At 39.2% G+C, this 18,226-nt stretch overlaps 2 protein-coding genes across 4 annotated transcripts in view; one reads left to right on the forward strand and one right to left on the reverse strand.

The window, feature by feature from the left end:
* The window catches only part of TM6SF1 (transmembrane 6 superfamily member 1), a 59,737-nt gene that overhangs the window by 30,598 nt on the left and 10,913 nt on the right, over nucleotides 1–18,226 (forward strand). For 2 of the 3 annotated variants that reach the window (XR_007409893.1, XM_025436883.3), the window contains exon 10: nucleotides 9–128. Coding sequence is in view for 2 of the 3 variants with exons in the window: in XM_025436883.3 (XP_025292668.1) it covers nucleotides 9–92 (84 nt within the window). In the remaining variant the exon portion in view is untranslated. Of the gene's footprint in view, nucleotides 1–8; nucleotides 129–1,369; nucleotides 3,468–18,226 lie in introns of those variants that run through there. The other variant, XM_025436884.3, reaches the window with a different exon arrangement.
* The window catches only part of HDGFL3 (HDGF like 3), an 81,132-nt gene that overhangs the window by 5,001 nt on the left and 57,905 nt on the right, over nucleotides 1–18,226 (reverse strand). Inside the window, exons 4-5 of the mRNA XM_025436903.3 lie at nucleotides 17,779–17,937; nucleotides 13,972–14,118 (exon numbers count right to left, since the gene is read on the reverse strand). Of these exons, the coding sequence (XP_025292688.1) occupies nucleotides 13,972–14,118; nucleotides 17,779–17,937 (306 nt within the window). The remainder of the gene's footprint in view (nucleotides 1–13,971; nucleotides 14,119–17,778; nucleotides 17,938–18,226) is intronic.

The following is an 18,226-nucleotide window of genomic DNA, read 5'->3' on the forward strand; positions in this document are numbered from 1 at the left end:
TCTGGCAGGGCACAGAGTGCAATAGTGTGCACTCTATACAACTCAGGACAATGTGTATTGCTGGGATAAAGTCAATGGAGAAATTGAGATAATCCATCTTTGTGAGGACTATGGTGTCAGAAGGAAAGGTAAGCTGCTTAAAATTTAAAAAGCATTTGGAATGTATGCAAATTATTCTGTATAATATTTATAGCTTAATTACTTGGGACATATGGCTCGAAGAAATTAGAAGTTAACAAAATCAAGATGTACGAAAAGAAAGGAAGTTTAGATTTCTTTTAAAATCTAGATGGCATCTGTGTGACAAAATATTTCCATTTCCTAAAAGAATTATGTTTCAGTCTGGGTCCTACTTTAAATTGTATCAGATTACATTTCCTCATAGGGATGCTGTTTTTGGTTTCTTTGTCATTAACCCAAATACATTACTCCCCTGCCCCCAATACTCCCAAGGGATGAACAAAAGAGGGAACTCGGGCCCCAATATTTTTCCTAAAACCACTTCCATTCTTTCCTTCACTAAGTGAATGAACTCGCTTGTGAGCACAACAGTTCTCACTCATGGGTATGTTCTCACAAACATAGCCAAAATCTATAGTGTATATTCTACCATATATAAATAATTCCAGGACCTCAAGGAAACCTCAAGATAGCAGAAATACATTTCTCTTACAGTGTGCTCTGTTCCTACCAGAATGAGAAAGTAAATTAAAAAAATAAATAAAAATCATGTTTAAAATCTGTGAACCTACAACATGCAGTGACTAGTGACTCCTAATTATTTATTAGATATGATTATACCCACTGACTTAGGGGATTCTCCTCCCCTGTGAAGGAGGAAGATAGCCATTTAAAGCAATGAAAAATTGTTATTCAAAGAAATTTATTTAAGTGTCTTTTTATTAATATCAATGTGAAAGGCAATAAAATCTATATTTACATTGGTAGAAAATTCATAGTAACAACTACTCAAACTGTATTGAAGAATATTTTTGGGAAGACCGTCCCATGCAGCCTCAGAATATAATTAATGATCCAAATAAAGTAAAGGTGGTACTAGAATGTGATGACAACTTTAAGGACATGGGTGGGGTTTTTTTTTTTGGTCTTTTAATAAGGTACTTGTTAAGTGGGTGCTTATAAAAAGCAAATTATAAATCCATTTTTTTAACTTGTCATACCATAATCACTCTATTTGCATGCCTGCATCAAAAAATATCTTGCTAGTTCATAATGATATATATCCTGGACATGGGGCTTGAAGTATTTACTAGACCCGAGGTCTCCTCCAAGTCAGCAACCAGAAGTGGTTCTTTATGTGCTGGCTGCCATGCTCTGAGCCACACCACCCATGCCACTCTCTTATCAGATAATGGTGGACTAATCCAATGAGATTCGCTTCTGAGGCATGTGAATGCAAGGCACATTAAGAGGCTGTGGGTGGACGCAAAGCTGAAGGATACCCAGAATGCAGCAGAAGTTTTGAGACCATGTAAGTCATAGGATCTTTTCATGGACTGCCATTGCCACTTGAAAAAACAATGACAGATAAACTATGGTTATTCAGACACTTTCTCAAAAATAAATGAAATGAGGCTATTATATCAAGGAAGACAACTGGTAGTATTTGCTGCCAATGACAAAGTTTGAGCTTTTAAATAAAACTTAGAATTCTGGAAAACGTAATCAAAACTTGTCAATAAGGATTTTTCTGACAAGATACACCTGATATTTAAAAATGTGATTAAAAATACTTTGTAATGAAATAATTGGAAGATTCAAATGAGAACCAATATTTTCCAAATGGGTAAAAGCTAATCAAAGTGCCAGACAGTTCAATGGACTTTAACAGAATACAGAAAGTTCAGAATCCACATTGCAACTAACCTTTAAGAAACTACCACTTATATATTTGGTGTAATATCAAAGAAGAACATTTGTGATGATCTGAAGAAACTATTAAAATACTACTATTCTCACTTCCCAATTACATATCTGTGTTGAGGCCACATTTTCTTCATATACCTCAACCAAAACACATATTGCAAGAGACTGAATAAAGAAGCAGATATGAGAACCCTGATAAAAGAAATTATTTTATTTTTATTTTTAAAGATTTTATTTATTTGAGAGAGAGAGAGAGCACAAGTGGGGAAGAGAGGGAGAAGCAGGCTTCCTGTGAGCAGGGATCTGGAGGGGGGGGCCTGAACCCAGGACCCTGGGATCATGACCTGAGCTAAAGGCAGATGCTTCACCACTAAGCCACCCAGGTGCTCTGAAAGAAAATTTTTTTTTTTGAAATAAATTTTTTAAAATGCAAAGCAATATGGGGCGCCTGGCTGTCTTTCGGTAGTGTTTGACTCTTTGATCTCAGAGTTGTGAGTTCGAGACCCATGTTGGGCGTAGAGATAAAAAAATGAAATAAAAGCTTTAAAAAATAAGTAAAATGTAAAACAATGTAATTTTTCCAAAACAAAGCACTTTTTGAAAAATGTAGTTATTTTTCATAAAAATGTGTTATGTTAGGTAATGAATATTATTTTACAACAAATTAATAAATATTTTAAAATTAGTTTTTATTCCTTTTTTTTTTTTTTTTTTTTTAGTTTTTATTCCTAATTAAATAAATATCCAAAGGTTTAAAAAAAGCTTTTTAGGGCCCTCAATATTATAAGAGTATTAAACGGGTGCTGAGACCAAGAAGTCTGATGAACCACTGGCTTAGAAGGAATGAGTACGTGGTGAGAAGTGAGGCTGTGCATGTTGAAGGAAGGAGTCTGGACTTGATCTTGAGGATGGGGAGACAGAAGAATGTAGCCCATTCTACAGAAAGAAAATAGGTCAGCATCAGAAGAATAAAAGCACGGACACTGGTTAGCAGTTATAGCGAACATAGTGGCAGTCCTCCCAGTTTTTATTCTCTCCTCTGCTCCTCCCTGTTATTATGTGTGGCCTTGTGATTTGGGGACTTGAGTCCAGCCCCAGGGATGGGCAACTTTCTGACATGGTCTCCAACTATCCCTGCCTCCAGGTATCCATACCCTTGTGTAATGCCCTCCCCTGGAGGGTGAGCAGGACTTGTGACTTGCTTCTAATGAATAGGATGAGGAAAAAGTGATGGGAATGTCACTTCTGAGATTAGATTATGAAGGACTAGCTTTTGTCTTGCTAGCACTCTTATCTCTTGCTGATGAAGCTAGCTGCCATGCCATCAGCTGCCTTATGGAGAGGTTAATGTGTCAAGGAACCTATGGGGCCTCTGGCCAAAGTTAATGAATTAAATCCTGCCAACAACTACTGAGTGAGCTTGGAAGAGTGCCCCTAGCCGAACCTCAAAATGATTGGAGCCCCTGCTAACACAGTAATCGCAGGTTTTGGAGAGGCAAAGATAGAGAACTCAACAAGTTATGCCTGTCTGGATTCTTGATCCATGGAAAATGCCAGATAATAAATGCTGTTTTAAGCCACTATGTCTTGAGGTAATTTGTTACATGGCAATAAACAACACAGCAGGCTCAAGCCAACAGTGCACGGTATACTTGTAAAGATTAGTAACCTCTACTTCATAGCCCCATGAATGGAGAAGGGAAGCTCCAATGTTCTGAAGCCTGTCCTTTTCTGCCTCATGCTTCCATGGTTAGGAGTGAGGATGTCATCAGAGAGACTCTGAAAGTAAAGGGGGCCCCAGAACTCTGTGGGTTCCTTGTAAGAACCTCTCTTCTCCTTCCCTTCCCAATACTCATAACTTTGATATCATTTGCCTCGAGATGGCCTTTTTATCCTTATGGCCTTCTACTTATTTCAGTTACCACATATGGGCTCTAAGCATCTGTCACTTCCTAGACTCTCATCCCCAATCAGCTTTGTACATGCTGGTTTAGGACCTCATCTCTTAAACTCTCCTCACCCAGATTCCTTTAGCTCTTCCACTAGACCCTTTGGAAATCAGTCAGCTACTAGCAAATCTCCCCTATCCCCAACTTGCATTTCTCATATATTCTGCCCCCTAATTTGTTCTAAAGGAAAGCCGGTTCTCCTTGGGGACTGTGCTGCTGGTTCTCCTGCCACCCTCACATGCTCTTTCTTCTGCCACAGCTCTTGTATCTACTGGCCTGGAGGTGAGGAAAGTGTCCTTCCTGATCTTCACTGCTGTTTCTAAGCTGCTTCTCCTCTCTCCTGTGCTCTCTCCCAACCACCCAATCCTCCCAAGTTTTGAACCTCAGACCTTTGAGTTGCTACCCCCTGCCCCCAAGTGCTGTGACTTCCAGATCCCCTGGGTTAGTTACTCTTTAGTCTTTAAAGATTTCAGCCCTGGTCCACTGTCATTCAATATCATAACCACTGAGATGTCTCTCCATGTAAATTGTCTTTCTAAAACTCTGACCTCTCAGTCCCTTGACTTTCTCTCCTCCCGGATCTTGTCCTCCATACTACCTCAGTCACTCATCCTCCCATGGTTATTTGTTAGGCAAGTGATTCCCAACCCCTGGGGTACAGGAGTCCTTCACAGACTCGCAATTTCACTTTCTTGGTCAACTGTGATTGGGAAGCAGATGTTCTTCCTTCTGACTTTCCTTCCATCAGAAGGTCAACAGTAGCTTATGTCACAGGGCTACCGCATCCCCCTCACTTCATCTCACCTGTAGGCATTCTGTCATCTCCCTTCATCAATCACAGCAAGAAGGGTGAGAACTGCACAGGAAGGTATTTTGAGAGTCACCTTCACTTAACTTCTGTTACAGAATATTGTTATAACTGTTCTGTTTTATTATGAGCTATTGGTAACTTCTTACTGTGCCTAACTTAAGCTTTATCATAGGTCTGTACATATAAAAACACATATATGGGGTTTGTACTATCCATGGTTTCAGGCATACTCTGGGAGTCTGGGAATGCATCTCCTGCAGATAAGGGGGGGGAACAACTGTATTTGCAAACATGGTTTTTAAGTCACTGTTTTGGAGGGCAAATTATGGGAGCATGTCAGGCTGTCCTAAGAATTAGGTAGGGGGCTGTTTGGAATTTTACAAGCAGGAATCCAGGGAACTTGCCTTAAATGGTGCTCACACAGTGAACCATCCTACCTGAAGGTCAGCAACAGACACCACAGCTCTTCCATAATTTGATTAAACATTTCACTCTTCCACCACCACTTAGGTCTCCAGCTCTCTCTGTTTAGCTTGGACTCAACCTCTAAATCATTCTTTGATATTAAAAATCTGTTGACCCATTCCCTTCTTCAGGCCTTTCTTTTTCCTTCCAAACATATTTCGAGTTCAGTGATCCATCACGGTCACTGCTCTCTTCCTTGCACAAAATCCATTTTGTGCCTCTCTCCTCCTTCACTCTACTCTCTGGGCAAACTCCAATTCTAGTCACACTCAGTTCTCTGCCTTTCTGAGGCTGCACAGTTGAATAAGCCTGGAGAGAACCACACCCCTGTTCCTTCGACAGTTTTCACTAAATCATGACCACTAACCTCAAGTGAGCCCTCACTGTTGCTTGGCAACTCCACTTCATTCCCCAACTCTATTCACTCTTCTCTTCTTCTAAGTGACTACTTTGTCCCATTTCCTATCCCTCAAAACTTCTAACACTTCTTCCCGTTATCACACTCAAATGCTGATCTTGCTTCCAAAGAAAACAGAAGCAATCAGATGAGAACTTTTACAAGCTCTCGCCCTGAGTACCCACGTACCTGCCTTCTCTCCTGCTTCAGTAATCCCTCTAGATGTGCTCTGGATCTTATGCCTCCTTGTCTTCTGAAGAGCACTGCTCTGGCAATTCTTTCCTACATTATCATTTTGTGATCATTCCTCATTTGAATCATTCTTACTAGCACACTGACTTTCTATCTTGGCCCATGATGATTAAGTATTTGAAAAGAAGTTTACGATTAGTCTACTAGCCCTACAAGACACTGGGACTCATTATACAGCTTCTATAACTAGGAAAAGTATGGTACTGACCAAGGGAACATAACAGAGAACCCAGAGAGTGAGCCATGGCTATGACAGATGACACTGCAGGTCAGAGAGGAAAGGAGGGGCAATTTAATAAATGGTGCTGGTTCCCATGGTTGTGCTCTGGGGAAAAAAGGCAACAGGATTCTACCTCATACTATACCCCAAAATCAATTCCAGATGGATCAAACACTAAAATGTTAACAGAGATTTAAAAAGGAAGTACAGGAGAGTGTCTTTCTGATCTTGGAAAAGGGATAGATAAAAGAATACTAACCATTAAAAGAAAAGTTTGAGACAATAGAGAAAGTCCATTCACCAAAAGGAATCATAAAAAAAAAAAAAAATCAGACAAGCCACAAATGTGGAAAAGACATGTACCATGTACATGACCAACCATTCTACTTAGAATCCAGAATATGTAAAGGAGTCCTACAAATCAGTAACCCCAAAAATCCAATAGGAAAATGGGCAAAAATACAAAATCAAGCACTACACAGAAGAAGAAACATGGGTGGTCGATAAACATGTGAAAAGAAGCTCACCCTATTAATCAAAGAACTACAAATTAAGACTATAACTTACTCTCTATTAAAGGCAAAAATTTCAAGTCTGACAGTGACATGTCAGCCACAGGGAATCCATACCTTGATGGTGGTGGGAGAGTGAACTGGCCCAGATACCTAGGGATTTAATTTGGCATTATCTCACAAAGTTAAAAACCATGAGCTCATAAGTTGGCATGTCCATTTCTCGTTTACATCCCTAGAGAACCTCTTGTATATGTGTATAAGGAGGCACACAGGAGGGTGTTCACAACAATGCAGTTCATGATTGCAGAAAGCTGGAAACAAGCAACATGCCCATCAAGAGGAGACTAAATAATAGTGTGGTGTATTCATAAGGTTGGGTCTTACACAGCAATGGAGAGCGAACAAGCAACTCTGTGCACAGCTGTGAGAGACTGCTGGAAGCACACTAGTAAGTGAATGTAACCATTGTTTAAAAAGCTCAAAATAAGCAAAACTAAACAATATATTATTTAAGTATTATATAACTGTATGTTATATATGAGCTAAAATTTTGAAAATGAAAGGAAATAATAACAATACTAGTGGTTATTTCTGGGGAGGAGGAAGATGAGACAAGAGAAGAATATCTAATTAGATACAAGTTACTCTGCTTTAGTTTTCAGGTTGAGTGGTAGGGTCACTGGTATTCATTAGAATAATGTTTATTATTTTATATTTATATTACATATATATTCTTTTGTATAGGACAAATATACCATTAAAAATGGGTTAAAAATAAAAGATAAAAAAAAAAATAAAAGATCAGACTTTCAACAGAGTGGGTCTAAAGGGAACATACCTCAACATAACGAAGGCCACATATGAAAAACTCATAGCTAATATAATACATAATAATGTTTCTCTAAGATCAGGAATGAGACAAGGATGTCCATTCTTGCCTCTTTTACTTAATGTGGTACTAATGTCCTAGCCATAGCAATTGGACAAAAAAAAAAAAAAAAGCCTTCTAAACTGGTAAGAAGTAAATGTGTCACTATCTGCAGATGATATAATACAACAGACAAAACCCTAAAGATTCCACCAAAAAACTAGTAGAATAAATGAGTTCAGTAGAGTTGTAAGATACAAAATTAATATATAGAAATCTGTTGTTTCTACAAACTAATAACAAAATAGCAGAAAGAAATTTAGAAAATAATCCCTTTTATAAAGACACCAGAAAGAATAAAATAGCTAAGAATAAACTTAACCAAGTTCATGACAGACCTGTACTATGCAAACAATGAAACACTGATGAAAGAAACTGAAGATAACACAAACAAATGGAAAGATATTCTGTGTTCATGGACTGGAAGAACAAATATTCTCAAAATATCCACACTACCCAAAGCAATCCACAAATGCAATGCAATTCCTATCAAAATACCAAAGCATTTTTCACAGAACTAGAACAAATAAATACTAAAATTTGTATAGAACCACAAAAGATAACACACAGCCAAAGTAATCTCGAGAAAGAACAACAAAGCTGGAGGTATCACAATCCCAGACTTCAAGACATACTACAAAGCTACAGTAATCAAAGAGTATGGTACTAGCGCACATGTACGTGCACACGCGCACACACTCTATCTATCTATCTATCTATCTATCTATCTATCTATCTATCTATCATCTATCTATCATCTATCTATCTCTATCTAATCTATCAATGGACCAGAATAGGAAGCCCAAAAATCAACCCATACTTATATAGTCAGTTAATCTTTGACAAAGGAGGCATGAATATACAACAGGGAAAAGACAGTCTCAATAAATGTTGCTGGGAAAACTGAGTGGCTACATGCACAAAAATGAAAGTGGACCACATTCTTACACTGTACACAAAAATAAACTCAAAATGGATTAAAGACCTAAATGTGAGACCCGAAAGCATAAAACTCTTTTAAAAAAAATTTTTTTTAAAGACTTTATTTATTTATTCATAAAGACACAGAGAGAGAGAGAGAGAGAGAGAGAGAGAGGCGCAGACACAGGCAGAGAGAGAAGCAGGCACTATGCAGAGAGCCTGACATGGGACTCGATCCAGGGTCTCCAGGATCACGCCCTGGGCTGCAGGCGGTGCTAAACCGCTGCACCACTGGGGCTGCCCCGAAACCATAAAACTCTAAAAAGAAAACATAAGCAGTCATCTTGAACATCAGGCTTAGCAACATTTTTCTAGATGTGTCTCCTTAGGAGAAGGAAACAAAAGCAAAAATAAACTAACACTTCACCAAAATAAAAAGCTTTTTGTACAGGAAAGGAAACCATCAACAAAGTAAGAAGGTAACCTATAGAATGGGAGAAGGTATCTGCAAATGATATATCTGATAAGGGGTTAATATGCTTTTTTAAAAAAGATTTTATTTATTCATGAGAAACAGAGAGAGAGAGAGAGAGAGAGAGGCGCAGAAACACAGGCTGAGGGAGAGGCAGGCTCCATGCAGGGAGCCTGATGTGGGACTCGATCCTGGGACTCCAGGATCACACCCTGAGCCAAAGGCAGATGCTCAACTGCTGAACTACCTAGGTGTTAATATTAATTAACCCAGGGATTAATATTATATATGTATCTCCTACAACTCAAACCAAAAAAACAAATACTCCTATTAAAAAATGGGCAGAGGGGCAGCCCAGGTGGCTTGGCGGTTTAGCACTGCCTTTGGCCCAGGGTGTGATCCTGGAGTCCCGGGATCGGGTCCCATGTCGGGCTTCCTGCATGGAGCCTGCTTCTCCCTCTGCCTGTTGTCTCTGCCTCTCTCTCTTTCTCTCATGAATAAAAAAAAAAAAAAAAAAAAAAAAAAAAAGGGGGCAGAGGACCTGAATAGACATTTTTCCAAGGAAGACATGCAAGAGACAGACATGTGGTCAACAGACACATGAAAAAAAGTTCAGCATCATGAGTCATCAGGGAAATGCAAATGAGATAACCTCAGACTGGTCAGAATGACTAACATCAAAAGGACAAGAAACAATAGGTATTGGCAAAAAAATGTGGAGGAAAAAGAACCCTCATGCACTGCTGATGAGAATGTAAATTGATGCAGCCCTGAAGTTCCCCCCAAAATTAATAGTAGAACTGCTAGATGATCCAGTAATTCTACTACTGGGCATTTACCCAAAGAAAATGAATAGTCAAAAAGATATATGGGAGTGCCTGAGTGGCTCAGATGGTTAAACAGCTGACTCTTGATTTTGGCTCAGGTCATGATCTCAGGGTCCTAGGATCAAGTCTCACATCAGGCTCTGCATTCAGCAGGGAGAGTGTGCTTGAAAATTCTTTTGTTCTCTCCTGTACCCCCAAACCTGGCTCATGCACTCTCTCTCTCAAATAAATCTTAAAAAACAGATATATGAACTTTTGTATATACTGCAGCATTACAATAGCCAAGTTGTGGAAGCAAACTAAGAGTCCACTGATAGATGAACAGTTCAGTAAGATACAGTGGATATACATACACAATGGAATATTACTAGCCATAAAAAAATGAGATCTTGCCATCTGTGATAACATGGATGGACTTAGTGCCTATTCTGCTGAGTGAATTAAGTCAGACAGAGAAAGACAAATACCATATGATTTCACTTATATGTGGAATCTAAACAAAATCTGGGACGCCTGGTTGGCTTAGCAGTTGGGTGTCTGCCTTCGGCTCAGGGAGTGATCCCACAGTCCTGGGATCGAGTCCCATCGGGCTCCCTGCATGGAGCCTGCTCCTCTCTCTGCCTATGTCTTTGCCTCTCTCTCTGTGTTTCTCATGAATAGATAAATAAAATCTTTAAAACAAAACAAAACAAAGTCAGACCCATAAGCACAGAGAACTGATGGCTGACTCAAGGAGGATGGTTAGGAGATAGGCAAAATGAGTAAAGGGGAACGGGAGGCCCAGGCTTCCAGTTATGGAATGAATAAGTCATGGAACAAGGTACAGCAGAGGGACTATAGTGAATAGTGTTGCAATAGCATTGTGTGGTGACAGGTAGTAGTTACACTCGTGGTGAGCACGGCATAAGTCTACACTGGTCAAATCATGGTATTGTACACTCCAAACTAAGGTAACATTGTGTGTCAGCTATACTTTAATTTAAATGAATGACTGAATGAATAAATGAATGGATCTCAGGCTCCTGCTTTACATTCAGGCTCCTACCAGCTATGTGACCCTGGGCCAAGCTTTCCATCCTCAGCTTCCCCAGGTATTATTTTATAGATATATAAATATAGATAATATAAATTTAGATATATAAATATAGATATATATCTATAATAGATATAGATTATCCCTCCATCTCTATCCTGGAATTTGTATGGGGATTAAATGAGATAGTGCACAGACAACATTTAGCCCAATATATGGCACAGAGTAAAGATGTTAGCCATTACTACTGAGTCTGCTACTGTTGCTACTTCTAACAGCAAGTATTTTCTGAAGTGCTTTCAAGATATTCAAGTAGAAATGGTTTCATTAACTGTTAGAAAAATGGGTCTACAATGCAGGCGATACAGAATGGTAAGTCATCAATAATATATAATAGTTGAAACCATGAGAGTGGATAAGCTGGACACAGGAGAAGCTTCTAGAATAGCAGTATGCCAAGACAGATTGAAGGAAGGAGCTCTAGAAATAGAATGAAAAGGAAATGGATGCAGAAGCAGAAGTGACTGGTGACCTGGAGGCAAAGTCAGGAGGGGAAGTTGGCTAATGGCATTAAATGCTCCACAGGTAAAATAAAGACAGACAACCCTGGGTTTGGCAATGAGAGGATCACCACGGACCTTTACAAGAGCAGTTTCCATGAAATGGTGAAGAAGCAACATGATTGCGATTAAGTAAGGCATGAGTAGGTGAGGGAGTGGACACAGGAGGGAAGAGAACTCCTTCAGGAAGTTTAAAGATGGGACACCTGGGTGGCTCAGTGGTTGAGCATCTGCCTTTGGCTCGGGGCATGATGATCCTGGAGTTCCGGGATCAAGTGGATCAAGTCCCACATTGGGCTCCCTGTATGGAGCCTGCTTCTCCCTCTGCTGTGTCTCTCCCTTTCTCTCTGTCTCTCATGAATAAATAAATAAATAAAATCTTAAAAAAAAAAAAAAGGAAGTTGAGAGATGAAGAGAAAAGTGAAAAGAGTAGGATATATGAGGGAAGGAGGCCTAACACGGTTTCTGGGCAGATGGAGAAAGAAGATAAAGGTCCAGGATGACAGGAAACCACAGAGAAGGTGAGGCCTTGGAGAGGAGGAAGAGACTGTACTCTGGACCCTGGCAACAGAAAAGTGCAGAATAATGCTTCTCAGACCTTAATGTGCACGAGTGACCTGTGCATGAATCTATTTTAACTAAAATAGGTTTTAGAAGGTCTGGGGTCAGGCCTGGGACTCTGCATCTCTAACAAGCTCACAGGTGATACTGCTGCTACTTGCCCACAGATCACATGCTGAGCAGTACAGGTGTAGACTATCTCTTCCTCTGTCATAGAAATTACAGATAGAAGTATAAAGGGAGACAAATTGTGAGGGTTTTGCTGTCTCCATATTGAAGCCACCTGGGATAAAGATAGCAGGTGGGATAAAAAGAAACTCAAACCAGTCAGGTACTCAAGGCTTTGGTGACTGTTAGCAAGCCTGTTCCTGGGAGGGCTACTGGCAAAGGTAACGATAGAGGGCTCTTTACTGCAAAGAGGTCAAGAGAAGAAAGGTATGCAGGGGACGGAGTAAAGCTGAGTGGCTAAGAGGGATAAGAGAACAACTGGGGAGTAATTTTGGATAACTGCATGAAGGAGGAGTTGAGAAGTAAACAGTACTGACAAGCATAGTTAAGAACTCAGCTGAAACCAGAATCTCACAGAACAGTAATAATGTATTTTGTGGATTACTGTTTCAAAATGATTACCACTATCCAATTAGAAAAGACTAACAGGAAATGACCAAGGGCAAAATGTGCCTTCACTAACACTTTTAAGTTAATAGAGGTTAACAAAAGTTAAGATCAAAGATAGCCAGATGGCCAATAGACACATGAAAAGAGGCTCAACACCCCTCATCATCAGGGAAAAATGCAAATCAAAACCACAATGAGAGATCATCTAGCATCTGTCAGAATAGCTAGAATCAAAAAGGTTAAGTAACAAGTGCTGGTGAGGATGTGGAGAAAAGGAACCCTTGGGCACTATTGGTGGGAATATAAACTGGTATAGCCACTGTGGAAAATAGTATGGAGGTTCCTTAAAAAGTTAGCATTTCCACTTCTGGGTATTTATCTGAAGAAAATGAAAACACCAATTTAAAGAGATAGATTCATCCTTATGTTCACTGAAACATTATTTACAATAGCCAAGATATGTAAACCACACAAGTGTCCATCGATAGATGAATGGATAAAGATGTGGTGTATCTATATACAGTGGAATATTACTCAGCTGTAAAAAAGAATGAGATCTCACCATGTGTCATAACATGGATGGACCTAGAGGGCATTATACTGAGTGAGAGAAGTCAGGCAGAGAAGACAAAAAACACATGATTTCATTCTTATGTGGGATCTAAAACAAAACAAAACAAAACAAAACAAAACAAAACAAAACAAACACAACAAAACACTGAGTCCCAGATATAGGAGACAGACTGTGGTTACCACCAGAGGGAGGGGTTGAGGGGTGGGCGAAATGGGGGAACCAGTGGCAGGGGATGGAGAGGCAAAGCCTCCCAGTTATACGACATGTGAGCCACAAGGATGTCAAGTGCAGAGCAGGGAACAGAGTCAAGAACACGGCAGTAACTGTATCATGAAGGTCTGGAACCAGACAATCACAGGGAATATTCAGTAATGTCTGTAAATGTGGATTCACTGATGTGTGCCTGAATGCCTGAAACTAATACAATATTGTATGTCAACTGTCAACTATACTTTAAAATAGAGTTAACAAAATTCACAGTGGACAAGTCTTCCCCTTCTGTACTTTAAATACCAGTCTTCACATTTTGCTGGAATACTTAAATATTTAAAGTCTCCATGGGTACATTAAAGTACAAACTGCTTCAAGTAAAGAAGCTGCTGTATGAAATCCCCTATTTTGAACACGCCATTCATCTCATAATAAAGGAACTGCAACTGTAGATTTCTGAGATGGCATTTCATAATTTCACTATTTCACACCTTACTTTTTAAAAGACTCTCAAGTTGAAGTTAGTTTAAAAAAGAATAAACGTGTTCATAGAGTTCCAAACTGAGAGGGAGGTATACTCCCCGCATCCCCGCCCTGGCTCTCAGGTGTTCTTGGACACTAAGTGGCTCCTTGTTCACCAGGAGCTGTGGTGGGTCTTCCCGTGAGGCTGTGACCGTCTCTCCGTCTACGAGGACAGGGTGTACTGTCTCATGCCCAGGAGCACAGTGGCGTCTAGGCTAGAAGGTGAGGGAGATCACGTGCCCTCCTTACCCCTTCACTGGTTTTCTGCAAGTCTGAAGTCGTGTTCCTTGTGTCATTGCCAGCATCTCCACCCTCAGAGCTGCTTTTGTTTTCCTCTTCTTTGCAGTCCTTGTCATCTTCATCTCCTGGAGATTTCCGGGACTGTTTAGAGGATTTCTAAACGTTTGGACAAGTTAAAAATTATAGTCAAAAGTACAACTCCGATGCACAAGGGTAAGTAAGAAGTGTAGAAGTGGCTGATATGCCTCACTACAGGCCAGAGCAGCATAACAGTGCTGGGTCTTGAGGCTGGGCCTCAGTGTAACCAGCTGGAAAAGGAGGTAGAGGTGCTTGATGATCTCCTAGTTCTTTCTAGCAGTGCAATGTTAAAAGCAGAAAATAAAGATTCATGTACCTAGAGCACTGCTAATGGATAAATGATAGCTGAATGGACACCACGACACCCACTTAGGAAGCTGTAGAGCTACAGGGCATCATAAGGCCATCTTATCCTTCCTCATCGTTTTACAGGAGAAACTCAGGTCCAGAGGGTGAGGTGAACTTTCTAAGAGGTTATATAAATATTCCTGTTAAGACACCTGTTGAAGCTGTTTGGTTAAGAGAAGACACTTCTATCATCATGTGATAGAAACTAATCTTTAAATTACGGATGGTTATTGAAGAGCCCAGGGGAACTAGCCCTTTTTCTTATCACCTTGCTTTTGAAATCAAAATGAACTCTAAGGAAGATGAAAATACAGTTCTAGTTTACAGCTAGAGTTGTTTTGCAAAGCAGCATTAAAATCAAAAGCCAGCCCCATTGTGCACCTTTAGGAAAGTAAAATGTACCATTTCACTAATATGTCCTCTCTGAGGAATTTTAAGAATCTTTAAGCACACGGCAAATAAGAGCTGAGGCAAAACTGATTTAGCCACATCACTTTTGGTCTTCCAGAAATGAATTAGCAAATTGGAGCTTCCTCAGACAATCAACATTTTAAATACAACTCTCAAAGAGAAAGTATCTTCTAGCTATGCGACAGAATATATAATTACATTGCTTCTATTTTACTTAACTGAAACCACCAACCAAGCCCAAAATGTCAGTTTAAAGTGAGGTCATCTTTACTTTTTGGAGGAAGGAAAGCAGAGATTTAATAATCCAAATGTGGAATGTCTACAGTGAATGCTAAGATCAAGTATGATGATACAAAAAGCAAACTACTTTTTCTTTTCCTAGTAAGTCAGTATAATTACTAAAATGTAGTAACTACTTTATGTAGTAATTCTCAAATAATAGTCTCTGGCCTACAGTCCTTAGAGGTAATAATACACATCCCTAAAGTTCACAATGCTTAACTAAGGATCCTAACGAGCAACCCACAGTGAATTTATAAGTACTATAGTCTTGCTCGAGGACCAGAACTAGGGAAATACCAAAGTTCTGCTGAAGAGTCACACTCAGTATTCAAAGAAATCTGGCTGCCTGGCTAGATTTGGTAACCCTGCAAAGCTCTTACTGTGCTGGAAACCCACATCATGGCAATTCTCGTAATTCTGGGGAGGGACCCTCCATCTTTTCCAGCACTGTAGTCTTGAATTGGTCGTGTGTCCAATTGTTGCCAACCTTTTTTTTTTAACTAAGATTACTGGTGGTTTAACATCATAACCAGTTTGCTATGTTGTGAAGCTCTCTGATTTGCCCTACTTTATATGGTAAATAATGTATGTGCAAAATATTTTGACCTATAGTTTTCCAGTATCTGTTACTGCCAAAGAGATATACACATAATCCCCTTCAAATCTGCTTTTTGACTGAGATGTAGTCAGAAGTTTGTGAACCAGTGGTTTTAGTGGCAAAGGAAGATTATTCAACCTTAAGAAACAGGTGTTAAAAAAAATCACTACTATTCAACAAAAAGGAAACATTTGTGAAGCCAAGGAGAAAGGAGATTATGTCAGGTAAGTGCTTCTCTACGTGTGATTCTCAGGTCACTAGCATCAGCATTACCTGAAAATTTAATTCTCAGACCCCACACTCAAGACCTACTGAAACAGAAATTCAGGCAGTGAGGCTTAGCAACATATGTTTTAACAAGCCCTTTTAATAATGTATATTTTAATTCTGATGCAGGTCCAAGTTTAAGAACCACTGTGTTAACTTTCTCAGTCAATATTAAAAATTAAAAATCATTTGTGCTCTTCCAAAGTCTTTGTGCATAATTTATCTTGACAACAGACAAAATAGTAAATTCAAAAAAATTTAAAAATCATGGTTCTCAAGTGATCATAGAAGTTGTGATCTTGAAGGAAAAGCAAAAAAAGATGATCCCTTAAACTAAAATAGATAAACCTTAGTAAGTAAAGTATGTCTTCTTCACTGCTTTAAATTATATATCCACATCAGCTATGAGCCTGATGATTTCTGGTCTTCATAACAAGGGAGGAAATAATGACATTGAAAAGCCGGATATCCACACTATCAAATGCCTCAGATGGCTCAGGCAGCTTGGTTAATTTACAGGGGTACAAAACATCACATAGCTCAGTAGGCGATCATTAAATTAAAAATATCAATTGAACTGGGTAAAGTGAAATCCAAAATGCTAAAAAAAATTTAGCTTAAAAAAAAATGCAATGGAAGATACAGTCTCAAAAGGAAAATTCTAATTATTTTTTGGTGATTTGCAAACTTTATCCCCATCCAAGGCAGATACCAGGTTTTTCATTAGGTGCACAGGAAGTAATCTGTATTCATACAATTTCACCTGGATGCTAGTTGGGTGGATTTTATAGATCGTAAAATAAAATGCCAATAATCTAATCAACTCCTGGTGCTTGGTTTTTAAGGAGTTGCCAAGTCTGCCCAGCCAGTAAATACCAGAATCTAAAGGGAAGTAATTTGTCCAAGTATTCAATCGTGTGACAGACCAATTATAGTGAAACCTGTACTAATCTCTGGTCTTCAAAGATCTATTTGTCTTGCTTCAGTTTATAAAGGTGAACAATTTTTACAATCTCAGTTTGTTCAACTGCGTATCTTATCTGAATTATGGTATGAAAATCTAGACTTTCAATTTGTAAATCTAGGATCATGTCACTCCTCTGTTTAAAGCCTTTAATAAATTATCATTCATTCAAATTATCATTCATATAAATCCAAATTCCTTAACATGGCACCCAAGTCTCCATCACTGAACCTTTCCCTGCCTCTCCTTCTTTGTCATGACACCCCAACCATGATTGTCTTCTTTCAATTCAGGACATGCCAGACCCTTTCTGCCTCAGATTGTGGCTGCTCTGCCCCACCTGGCCTTCTTCCTCTGCTCTTTCTTCAGGCCTCCATATAAACTGTGCATCTTCAGAAAAGCCTGGCCACTCTACCTGAAGCACATTTTCTTTCCATTCATTTCCTTCAGAGCCCTCTCATAATTTATATTTATTATTTGCATGGTCTTTAAAGCAGAAAGACAGACCTCGCATGTATGTATTTACATATACATGTCCTGAATGGTACTGAATTTCCTATATTCCTAAAATCTTCAGAGCTCATTTGGAAGTTCTTGTAGGAGACATACCTACTACTCTTGTACCCTTAACGAAAGAACAGTCCTTTTCCAACTGAGAAGTGGTATCTTCGGTGCCAGACCAGCCCTGCATCGCCTTCACATCTAAGGTTATCCACCCCGTTCCCTTGCTTATTATCTTCCTGTCTCTAAAGGCAGAGGTCCCCAGAGCTAGTATACTTCTATGGGCCCAATGAATGATCAAAGAATAATCTAAAGCCTTAATGAATATGCAAATAACATTAATAATAATGGAAAAGGTTCTAGTCACCTTTGAAGTGTAGGACTTTTTCCGTTTTGAGCCTGCTTTTTCATTCTTTCTTTTGCCTTTTCCATCTTCTTCTACTCTGTCCCCTTCCTCCTCACTGCTTGCATCTGCAGTATTCCCGCCTTCTCCCTCAGTTTCTGAGGAGCTCTGCTGCTGAATTGCCTAAGAAATAGCAAGATATTGGCTAATTATATTTTTGAAAAAATAGCAGAGAACACAGACTGTGAAAAGAATCATTCTATTTTAATCTGAAAGGGTTCAGCTTACTTTTAAGATTTTAAAAATAAAGGACTGTCAACTTCAATTTTCCAGTGACCATTTGACTTGAACCTTCTTGGGTAACAGAATTACATTTAATCCAAAATGTTACTGGAGCTAAAAAGAATTTTGATTTCAAATAGATGGAGGGCAAGTACTAGTACAAAGGACATGTAAGAAAGACCCCAAAGAG

This window comes from Canis lupus, chromosome 3 (genome assembly GCF_003254725.2).
Source record: "Canis lupus dingo isolate Sandy chromosome 3, ASM325472v2, whole genome shotgun sequence".
NCBI classification, from domain to species: Eukaryota; Metazoa; Chordata; class Mammalia; order Carnivora; family Canidae; genus Canis; species Canis lupus.